General features: G+C 56.3%; 1 protein-coding gene across 1 annotated transcript in view; it reads left to right on the forward strand.

The window, feature by feature from the left end:
- Positions 1-7,922, forward strand: part of LOC140362251 (ATPase family AAA domain-containing protein 2-like) — a 31,757-nt gene extending 23,835 nt beyond the window's left edge. The window contains exons 17-28 of the mRNA XM_072448350.1: positions 1,245-1,344; positions 1,412-1,598; positions 1,813-1,998; positions 2,096-2,222; positions 2,292-2,488; positions 2,572-2,725; positions 3,480-3,602; positions 5,527-5,571; positions 6,115-6,387; positions 7,388-7,473; positions 7,585-7,713; positions 7,782-7,922. Coding sequence (XP_072304451.1) covers positions 1,245-1,344; positions 1,412-1,598; positions 1,813-1,998; positions 2,096-2,222; positions 2,292-2,488; positions 2,572-2,725; positions 3,480-3,602; positions 5,527-5,571; positions 6,115-6,387; positions 7,388-7,473; positions 7,585-7,713; positions 7,782-7,814 — 1,640 coding nt within the window. The 3' untranslated portion in view covers positions 7,815-7,922. The remainder of the gene's footprint in view (positions 1-1,244; positions 1,345-1,411; positions 1,599-1,812; positions 1,999-2,095; positions 2,223-2,291; positions 2,489-2,571; positions 2,726-3,479; positions 3,603-5,526; positions 5,572-6,114; positions 6,388-7,387; positions 7,474-7,584; positions 7,714-7,781) is intronic.
- Positions 7,923-11,486: the final 3,564 nt, after the last annotated feature.

Consider the following 11,486-nt stretch of genomic DNA (forward strand, 5'->3'; position numbering starts at 1 on the left):
ACAATCATTATTCATAAGTTATTCATCGAGATCGTTTTACGGCGGACAAACTGTTCAACTGGTTTAGGAGTGTACAGGAACCCCCGGCACCACATGACTCTCAGTATAAGACCTGTACAGGAACCCCCGGCACCACATGACTCTCAGTATAAGACCTGTACAGGAACCCCCGGCACCACATGACTCTCAGTATAAGACCTGTACAGGAACCTCAGGCACCACATGACTCTCAGTATAAGACCTGTACAGGAACCTCAGGCACCACATGACTCTCAGTATAAGACCTGTACAGGAACCTCAGGCACCACATGACTCTCAGTATAAGACCTGTACAGGAACCTCAGGCACCACATGACTCAGTATAAGACCTGTACAGGAACCTCAGGCACCACATGACTCTCAGTATAAGACCTGTACAGGAACCTCAGGCACCACATGACTCTCAGTATAAGACCTGTACAGGAACCTCAGGCACCACATGACCCTCAGTATAAGACCTGTACAGGAACCTCAGGCACCACATGACTCAGTATAAGACCTGTACAGGAACCTCAGGCACCACATGACCCTCAGTATAAGACCTGTACAGGAACCTCAGGCACCACATGACTCAGTATAAGACCTGTACAGGAACCTCAGGCACCACATGACTCTCAGTATAAGACCTGTACAGGAACCTCAGGCACCACATGACTCTCAGTATAAGACCTGTACAGGAACCTCAGGCACCACATGACTCTCAGTATAAGACCTGTACAGGAACCCCCGGCACCACATGACTCAGTATAAGACCTGTACAGGAACCTCAGGCACCACATGACTCTCAGTATAAGACCTGTACAGGAACCTCAGGCACCACATGACTCTCAGTATAAGACCTGTACAGGAACCTCAGGCACCACATGACTCTCAGTATAAGACCTGTACAGGAACCTCAGGCACCACATGACTCTCAGTATAAGACCTGTACAGGAACCTCAGGCACCACATGACTCTCAGTATAAGACCTGTACAGGAACCCCCGGCACCACATGACTCTCAGTATAAGACCTGTACAGGAACCTCAGGCACCACATGACTCTCAGTATAAGACCTGTACAGGAACCTCAGGCACCACATGACTCTCAGTATAAGACCTGTACAGGAACCCCCGGCACCACATGACTCTCAGTATAAGGCTTAAGTTCCGGCTCCTCTTCCTCTGGGTTTAGTCCTGCTCTCTGACTCTTGTCTCGTCTCTTCAGCGCTCACAGCCGGTCTCCATGACGACGGAGGCGACGAGAGCTGCGGCAGCTTCAGTGTCTCGGCCCCACAGAAAAAGCGCAAATTCCTGCACTTTGCCAGGTCTGAGGCCGTTAAACTCGCCGTGCATTTGTCCTCGCTGCCCCGCACTAAACTCTGTGACCCTCAGGAGCGCGGTCAGGCAGCCCACCACTCACCGGCCACGTCTGCTGCTCGTGGGACGTCCCGGCTCAGGACACAGCTCACACCTGGCCCCGGCCGTGCTCCACGCCCTGGAGAGGTTCACCATGCACAGCCTGGAGACCGCTGTGCTGTACGGAGGGAGCAGCACCACGCCCGAGGAGGTCTGCACTCAGGTGAGGAGGTCTGGGCTCAGGTGAGGAGGTCTGGGCTCAGGTGAGGAGGTCTGGGCTCAGGTGAGGAGGTCTGGGCTCAGGTGAGGAGGTCTGCGCTCAGGTGAGGAGGTCTGAGCTCAGGTGAGGAGCTCTGAGCTCATATGAGGAGGTCTTGGCCCCCCTAACCACTGGACCACCGGGCATTATCCTCTGACCCTTTGTGTTTGTGTGGCAGGTGTTCTGTGAGGCCAAGCGCACCTCTCCCAGTGTCCTGTACCTGCCGCACCTGCAGCAGTGGTGGGAGACTGCAGGGGGCGCTCTCCGCTTGTCTTTTCTGACTCTGCTCTCGGGGATCCCCTCGTTCTCCCCTGTTCTGCTGTTGGCCACGAGCAACGTCCCATTCAAGCTGCTCGATCCCGAGGTAAAGGATTCTGTCTCCAGGACGAGGCCCGAGTCCCGGAGGCCCGGGTCCCGGAGGCCCGAGGCCCGGTCATCTTTCTCTGTTTCTCTGTTTTCAGGTCAAGGCGCTGTTCCGTGAGCAGGAGGTGTTCTGGGTCGGGGCCCCGTCCCGCTCCGCGAGGACCGACTTCTTTGACGACCTGATCCTGAAACAGGCGGCCGAGGCTCCGCCCTCCAGCTCCACCTGTACTCACACTTTGACTGTTCAGTTTGACCGTCACTGACCTGTGGCTAAAGCTTGTTCTCTCACTTCAGCGTCGCAGCCTCAGGAGACCCTCCCTCTGGCCCCTCCCCCTCCTCCACGGCAGCTTTCAGAACAAGAGCGCCACCTCCTGGAGGAGCAGGAGGAGCACGTGCTGCGCGAGCTCCGGCTCTTCCTGCGAAACATCACAGAGAGGCTGTCGCTGGACCCAAGGTTCAAGACCTTCACAAAGCCTGTGGACATAGAAGAGGTCAGAACGTCTGGGGCGGGTCACAGAGTGGGCCAGTTTAACCCCCGACAGAGGCCACAGTCATGTTTGTGTGTTTGGTGCAGGGTCCAGAGCACCTGATGGTCAAACAGCCCATGGACCTGTCCACTCTGCTCACAAACATCGACAAACACAAGTACATCACTGTGAGCGAGTTTGTGATGGACGCTGACCTGATCTGGAAGAACGCGCTGGAGTTCACCCCGGACAGCCCCATGAGTAAGAGTTCTACACAGTGTTTACATATAAGACAGAATCTACTGACCACAGAGGACAACTGACCACAGAGGACACACTGGCCCTGGACTGAAGCAGATGTGTCCTATAATGTCCAGATCACAACTTTGGAACAGATTTATTTCAATTCAATTTATTTTTGTAACGCCCAAAACCACAGCAGGAGTTTCCTCCACAGTGACAAACAGATGAAACAATGTTCATAGGGACGAGGGACATGTCCCAGAGTCCTCTGTCCTTAGACCCTCCTCCTGCAGGAAGAACTACTAAACCTGGAGGAGTTCTGACTCTCACAGACGAGAGAGAGAGAGACACACACGAGGAGAACCGGCTCTGAACCCTGCTGTGGTGGGCTCTGAACCCTGCTGCGGTGGGCTCTGGACCCTGCTGTGGTGGGCTCTGAACCCTGCTGTGGTGGGCTCTGAACCCTGCTGTGGTGGGCTCTGAACCCTGCTGCGGTGGGCTCTGAACCCTGCTGTGGGCTCTGAACCCTGCTGCGGTGGGCTCTGAACCCTGCTGTGGGCTCTGAACCCTGCTGTGGGCTCTGAACCCTGCTGCGGTGGGCTCTGAACCCTGCTGTGGTGGGCTCTGAACCCTGCTGCGGTGGGCTCTGAACCCTGCTGTGGGCTCTGAACCCTGCTTTGGTGGGCTCTGTCCTCTTTATAGTTGACTTCAGACGTGTCTTCTGTGAGGTCCTCTGGGATATGATTATGATTGACACGTTTGTGTGTTTCAGACCGGACCCTCCGACACCGAGGACACGCCCTGAAGGACACGCTCCACGCCATCATCAGAGACCATCTGGACCAGGACTTTGAGAGGGCGTGTGAGGAGGTGAAGGAGCGCCGCATGAGTAGAGGTTTGTGTGAGGAGGTGAAGGAGCGCCGCATGAGTAGAGGTTTGTGTGAGGAGGTGAAGGAGCGCCGCATGAGGAGAGGTTTGTGTGAGGAGGTGAAGGAGCGCCGCATGAGGAGAGGTTTGTGTGAGGAGGTGAAGGAGCGCCGCATGAGGAGAGGTTTGTGTGAGGAGGTGAAGGAGCGCCGCATGAGGAGAGGTTTGTGTGAGGAGGTGAAGGAGCGCCGCATAAGAGGTTTGTGTGAGGAGGTGAAGGAGCGCCGCATGAGGAGAGGTTTGTGTGAGGAGGTGAAGGAGCGCCGCATGAGGAGAGGTTTGTGTGAGGAGGTGAAGGAGCGCCGCATGAGTAGAGGTTTGTGTGAGGAGGTGAAGGAGCGCCGCATGAGTAGAGGTTTGTGTGAGGAGGTGAAGGAGCGCCGCATGAGGAGAGGTTTGTGTGAGGAGGTGAAGGAGCGCCGCATGAGGAGAGGTTTGTGTGAGGAGGTGAAGGAGCGCCGCATGAGTAGAGGTTTGTGTGAGGAGGTGAAGGAGCGCCGCATGAGGAGAGGTTTGTGTGAGGAGGTGAAGGAGCGCCGCATGAGGAGAGGTTTGTGTGAGGAGGTGAAGGAGCGCCGCATGAGGAGAGGTTTGTGTGAGGAGGTGAAGGAGCGCCGCATAAGAGGTTTGTGTGAGGAGGTGAAGGAGCGCCGCATGAGGAGAGGTTTGTGTGAGGAGGTGAAGGAGCGCCGCATGAGGAGAGGTTTGTGTGAGGAGGTGAAGGAGCGCCGCATGAGGAGAGGTTTGTGTGAGGAGGTGAAGGAGCGCCGCATGAGTAGAGGTTTGTGTGAGGAGGTGAAGGAGCGCCGCATGAGGAGAGGTTTGTGTGAGGAGGTGAAGGAGCGCCGCATGAGTAGAGGTTTGTGTGAGGAGGTGAAGGAGCGCCGCATAAGAGGTTTGTGTGAGGAGGTGAAGGAGCGCCGCATGAGGAGAGGTTTGTGTGAGGAGGTGAAGGAGCGCCGCATAAGAGGTTTGTGTGAGGAGGTGAAGGAGCGCCGCATGAGGAGAGGTTTGTGTGAGGAGGTGAAGGAGCGCCGCATGAGTAGAGGTTTGTGTGAGGAGGTGAAGGAGCGCCGCATGAGGAGAGGTTTGTGTGAGGAGGTGAAGGAGCGCCGCATGAGTAGAGGTTTGTGTGAGGAGGTGAAGGAGCGCCGCATGAGGAGAGGTTTGTGTGAGGAGGTGAAGGAGCGCCGCACGAGGAGCGGTTTGTGTGAGGAGGTGAAGGAGCGCCGCACGAGGAGAGGTTTGTGTGAGGAGGTGAAGGAGCGCCGCATAAGAGGTTTGTGTGAGGAGGTGAAGGAGCGCCGCACGAGGAGCGGTTTGTGTGAGGAGGTGAAGGAGCGCCGCACGAGGAGAGGTTTGTGTGAGGAGGTGAAGGAGCGCCGCATAAGAGGTTTGTGTGAGGAGGTGAAGGAGCGCCGCACGAGGAGAGGTTTGTGTGAGGAGGTGAAGGAGCGCCGCACGAGGAGCGGTTTGTGTGAGGAGGTGAAGGAGCGCCGCACGAGGAGAGGTTTGTGTGAGGAGGTGAAGGAGCGCCGCATGAGGAGCGGTTTGTCTGAGGAGGTGAAGGAGCGCCGCATAAGAGGTTTGTGTGAGGAGGTGAAGGAGCGCCGCACGAGGAGCGGTTTGTGTGAGGAGGTGAAGGAGCGCCGCACGAGGAGAGGTTTGTGTGAGGAGGTGAAGGAGCGCCGCACGAGGAGAGGTTTGTGTGAGGAGGTGAAGGAGCGCCGCACGAGGAGCGGTTTGTGTGAGGAGGTGAAGGAGCGCCGCACGAGGAGCGGTTTGTGCGAGGAGGTGAAGGAGAGGTGCTTCTCCAGATCGTGACCGTTGCTATGGGAGATGAGGTGTGAGGGGAGGAGCAGACGGAGCTCTGAACTGTGTCTCGTCCACAGCTGCTGCGTTGAACTACGACCTGGAGGACGTCCACCGCCTGCACAGTGAGTTTATGACGTGTTGTCACAGCTCAGGTCGCCATGGCGATCAGGAGCTGAGTCCTGATGTCTTTGTTCCCACGGCCAAAACAGTCAATTCAGCCGTTAAAACACAAACAAAGCTCATTTTGAACTGTTGCCGCCGGTAACGGTGATGCCACAACAGGCAGAACGTTCGGTATTTGCGTGATAATTCGCACGATTTTTGAAATTGAGAGACAAATATAATATCTGATATAAATATAGCTTCAATTCTACTGTTAGATTATTAAAAATATCACAACCAATATTTCACCAAGAGATTTGCCTCCTCTCCCAAACCCCGCCTCCTCTCCCAAACCCCGCCTCCTCTCCCAAACCCCGCCTCCTCTGGCCAAACCCGCCTCCTCTGCACAAACCCCACCTCCTCTCTTTAAACTCCACCTCCTCTATCTAAACCCCGCCTCCTCTTTTTAAACCCCTCCTCCTCTTTCTAAACCCCTCCTCTGCACAAACCCCACCCCCTCTCTCTAAACCCCGCCTCCTCTCTAAACCCCGCCTCTTCTCCAGTGCTGAAGAGAAAACGCTCCCGTAAAAAGTCCAAATGGAGCACAGGCGTCATCCCCAAACCCAAGAGGAGGAAACCCGCTGTGGCGCCCCCTGCTGCCTCCTCTGAGTCCTGCTCCTCGCTCTCATCTCTGTCCGAGTCCTCAGAGAGCGGTGACGCCACAGATGAGAGGCCCCACGGCCCCGAGCGCGGTCTGACCAACGGCTTCCACGGCAAAAAGAGCCTCACGAGCCCCGCCCGACCCAGAGCTGCGCCGCACATTTGTCCAGGGAAAGGTCTGTATCTGGGGCGAGCGTCAGCGCTAACCCAGCGCTAACGTCATCGCTAACCCAGAGCTAACCCTAACGCTAACGTCAGCGCTAACTCAGAGCTAACCCTAACGTCAGCGCTAACTCAGAGCTAACCCTAACGTCAGCGCTAACTCAGAGCTAACCCTAACGTCAGCGCTAACTCAGAGCTAACCCTGACGCTAATGTCAGCGCTAACCCAGAGCTAACCCTGACGCTAATGTCAGCTCTAACCCAGAGCTAACCCTGACCCTAATGTCAGCGCTAACCCAGAGCTAACCATAACGCTAACGTCAGAGCTAACCCAGCGCTAACGTCAGCGCTAACCCAGAGCTAACCCTAACGCTAATGTCAGCGCTAACCCAGAGCTAACCCTAACGCTAACGTCAGCGCTAACTCAGAGCTAACCCTGACACTAATGTCAGCGCTAACCCAGAGCTAACCATAACGCTAACGTCAGAGCTAACCCAGCGCTAACGTCAGCGCTAACCCAGAGCTAACCCTGACGCTAATGTCAGCTCTAACCCAGAGCTAACCCTGACGCTAACGTCAGCGCAAACCCAGAGCTAACCATAACGCTAACGTCAGAGCTAACCCAGCACTAACGTCAGCGCTAACCCAGAGCTAACCCTGACGCTAACGTCAGCGCTAACCCTGACGCTAATGTCAGCGCTAACCCAGAGCTAACCATAACGCTAACGTCAGAGCTAACCCAGCGCTAACGTCAGCGCTGACCCAAGCGCTAACCCCAGAGTTAATGTCAGCGCTAACCCTTGCGCTAACGTCAGCGCTAACGCCAGTAGTTGGCAGTATTTTGAGGCTTCATTGGTTCACGAGACTTCATTTTTCCCACAATCGAGGAGCTAATTTTGAAGCTCTCTCAATGTTTGATTTGTTCAGTCTGTTATTATTGCTAATGCTAATGTTTGCTAATGCTAATGCTTGTATCGCCCTGTAGACCTCAGACTAGTCTCTGTTCTCTCCTCAGACCATCGTAAGAAAGTGGCTGATAAAGCGGTGAACGGATGCAAAACCCCCACAGAGCCCCTAGTGGTCGACCGCAGCAAGCTCAAGGTGAGAGACTCGTCTTCTATGCGTTTCAGAATGATGAGAAAATGACCGTTGCCATGGCAATTATCCATTTAAAACAAAAGATTCTAACAGGAAAAAACCCTGTGATTCCAGGATGTGCTGCAGCGCGCGCTGGTGAAGACAGAGGGCGCTGACGTGGAGCCTTTAGAGAAACTCTATGCAGCGCTGGCTCAGTGCATTTACCGTCACCGTGACAACGCCAACAAATCTGACCTCATCAAGGTGATGGTCATTCCTCTGACCACGGGAGGGCATCTGACACAGAGTTAAACGTTTCTTTCCATTTTCAGGAAATGAAGAACGAGATCGAGAACTTCTCCTGAGTTACGTCAAATACCTCGGCCATAAATGAACTATTTATGATCAAAGCTATTTATTTATTTGTGTTTGTTTGTTTGTGTTTGTTTGTGTTTGTCAGCGTGAAGTTTGGAGTGTGACAATTAACATTTAATAAAACGTTAAAGAAGAACCTGTTTGGTCTTATATTAGATCATGTGGGGGGGCCTCATGTCGGGGGGGCCTCATGTCGGGGGGGCCTCATGTTGGGGGGGCCTCATGTTGGGGGGGCCTCATGTCGGGGGGGCTCATGTCGGGGGGGCCTCATGTCGGGGGGCCTCATGTCGGGGGGGCTCATGTCGGGGGGGGCCTCATGTCGGGGGGCCTCATGTCGGGGGGCTCATGTCGGGGGGCCTCATGTGGGGGGGCCTCATGTCGGGGGGCTCATGTCGGGGGGCTCATGTGGGGGGGCCTCATGTGGGGGGGCTCATGTCTAACAGCCTATTTCCATTTGCAACAAGAGCCAAAATCAGAAGAATCCGATGCTGAAAAACTTATCCATGCATTTGTAACGACTAGATTAGACTACTGTAACTCCTGCTCGCAGCAGGTCCTAAAAGCTCCATAAAAAGCTTTCAACTGGTTCAAAATGCAGCAGCAAGATTACTAACAGGAACAAAAAGAAGAGAGCACATTACGCCGGTGCTGGAGTCTCTTCACTGGCTCCTGTCCAGTTTAGAATCAAATTCAAAATTCTACTCTTGACCTACAAAGCCATAAATGACATGGCCCCATCCGACCTCAAAGATGCTATAGAACCATATCATCCAAACAGAGCTCTTCACTCTCAGAATGCTGGTGGTGCCAAGAGTCTCTAAAAGTACTGTAGGAGGTAGAGCCTTCTGGTGGTGCCAAGAGTCTCTAAAAGTACTGTAGGAGGTAGAGCCTTCTGGTGGTGCCAAGAGTCTCTAAAAGTACTGTAGGAGGTAGAGCCTTCTGGTGGTGCCAAGAGTCTCTAAAAGTACTGTAGGAGGTAGAGCCTTCTGGTGGTCCCAAGAGTCTCTAAAAGTACTGTAGGAGGTAGAGCCTTCTGGTGGTGCCAAGAGTCTCTAAAAGTACTGTAGGAGGTAGAGCCTTCTGGTGGTGCCAAGAGTCTCTAAAAGTACTGTAGGAGGTAGAGCCTTCTGGTGGTCCCAAGAGTCTCTAAAAGTACTGTAGGAGGTAGAGCCTTCTGGTGGTGCCAAGAGTCTCTAAAAGTACTGTAGGAGGTAGAGCCTTCTGGTGGTCCCAAGAGTCTCTAAAAGTACTGTAGGAGGTAGAGCCTTCTGGTGGTCCCAAGAGTCTCTAAAAGTACTGTAGGAGGTAGAGCTCCTGTGTTATGGAATCAGCTCCCGACCCATGTTAAATCTGCTGACACAGTCTCTTCATTTAAGTCCAGGCTTAAAACGTTCCTCTTCGAAATCACTTATGGTCAGACTAGTTAAACAGAAACATAAACCCACAGCTTTAGCTACTCTGCCCTAGGAGTAACTGTGCTGGGGGAAGTATGACAGCTTGAGCACTATCCTCTTCTTCTTCTGACTACTTATGCTATCAAACAATATTTATTTTTTGATTCCACTTGCAAACTGTTCACCGCCTTCTTTTCTTTCTCTCACTCCTGAGGACCTGTGGACCCAGATGTCCCTCTCCTGGTGAAGTGTCCCTGCCCTGTGTGGACGGTCCCTCATCTGCCTGAAGAGTGGGTCCAGCTCCAGTGTCTCCCTCACGTCTGTGAGAGTCACATCCTCCTTCACTGGAACTAACTCAGGGACATACGCTTTTGTCCCAAAGAGGTTTTTTTTGTAGTTTTTCCTGCAGAAGGAGGAGCTAAGGACAGAGGACCTGGGACATGTGTCTAAGGACAGAGGACGCTGGGACATGTGTCTAAGGACAGAGGACAGAGGGCGCTGGGACATGTGTCTAAGGACAGAGGACAGAGGGCGCTGAGACATGTGTCTAAGGACAGAGGGAGGAGCTAAGGACAGAGGACCTGGGACATCGTCCCTCGCCACCACAGACATTGTCTGACTTCATTTCTCCCTGTGGCCCTCAGAGGCAACTGTTGTTGTGATTTTGGGCCTTACAAAAATAAATTGATTTGATTTGATGTCGGGGGTTCTCATGTCGGGGGGCCACATGTCGGGGGGGCCTCATGTCGGGGGTTCTCATGTCGGGGGGCCACATGTCGGGGGTTCTCATGTCGGGGGGCCACATGTCGGGGGGGCCTCATGTCGGGGGTTCTCATGTCGGGGGGCCACATGTCGGGGGGGCCTCATGTCGGGGGTTCTCATGTCGGGGGGCCACATGTCGGGGGTTCTCATGTCGGGGGGCCTCATGTCGGGGGGGGCCTCATGTCGGGGGTTCTCATGTCGGGGGGCCTCATGTCGGGGGTTCTCATGTCGGGGGGCCTCATGTCGGGGGGGGCCTCATGTCGGGGGTTCTCATGTCGGGGGGCCTCATGTCGGGGGGGCCTCATGTCGGGGGGGCGCTCATGTCGGGGGGGGCTCATGTCGGGGGGGGCTCATGTCGGGGGGGCTCATGTCGGGGGTTCTCATGTCGGGGGGCCTCATGTCGGGGGGGGCCTCATGTCGGGGGGGCTCATGTCGGGGGGGCTCATGTCGGGGGGGCGCTCATGTCGGGGGGGCGCTCATGTCGGGGGGGGGCTCATGTGGGGGGGGGCTCATGTCGGGGGGCCACATGTCGGGGGTTCTCATGTCGGGGGGCCTCATGTCGGGGGGGGCCTCATGTCGGGGGTTCTCATGTCGGGGGGCCTCATGTCGGGGGGGCCTCATGTCGGGGGGGCGCTCATGTCGGGGGGGGGCTCATGTCGGGGGGGGCTCATGTCGGGGGGGCTCATGTCGGGGGTTCTCATGTCGGGGGGCCACATGTCGGGGGGGCCTCATGTCGGGGGTTCTCATGTCGGGGGGCCACATGTCGGGGGGGCCTCATGTCGGGGGTTCTCATGTCGGGGGGCCACATGTCGGGGGTTCTCATGTCGGGGGGCCTCATGTCGGGGGGGCCTCATGTCGGGGGTTCTCATGTCGGGGGGCCTCATGTCGGGGGTTCTCATGTCGGGGGGCCTCATGTCGGGGGGGGCCTCATGTCGGGGGTTCTCATGTCGGGGGGCCTCATGTCGGGGGGGCCTCATGTCGGGGGGGCGCTCATGTCGGGGGGGGGCTCATGTCGGGGGGGGCTCATGTCGGGGGGGCTCATGTCGGGGGTTCTCATGTCGGGGGGCCTCATGTCGGGGGGGCTCATGTCGGGGGGGCGCTCATGTCGGGGGGGCGCTCATGTCGGGGGGGCGCTCATGTCGGGGGGGGGCTCATGTCGGGGGGGGCTCATGTCGGGGGGCCACATGTCGGGGGTTCTCATGTCGGGGGGCCTCATGTCGGGGGGGGCCTCATGTCGGGGGTTCTCATGTCGGGGGGGCCTCATGTCGGGGGGGCGCTCATGTCGGGGGGGGGCTCATGTCGGGGGGGGCTCATGTCGGGGGGGCTCATGTCGGGGGTTCTCATGTCGGGGGGCCTCATGTCGGGGGGGGCTCATGTCGGGGGGGCGCTCATGTCGGGGGGGCGCTCATGTCGGGGGGGGGCTCATGTCGGGGGGGCGCTCATGTCGGGGGGGCTCATGTCGGGGGGCCTCATGTCGGGGGGCCTCATGTCGGGGGGGCGCTCATG

Source organism: Eucyclogobius newberryi, unplaced genomic scaffold, assembly GCF_026437365.1.
Source record: "Eucyclogobius newberryi isolate DKJ021-1_F unplaced genomic scaffold, fEucNew1.0.hap1 SCAF_16, whole genome shotgun sequence".
In the NCBI taxonomy this organism is placed as follows: Eukaryota; Metazoa; Chordata; class Actinopteri; order Gobiiformes; family Gobiidae; genus Eucyclogobius; species Eucyclogobius newberryi.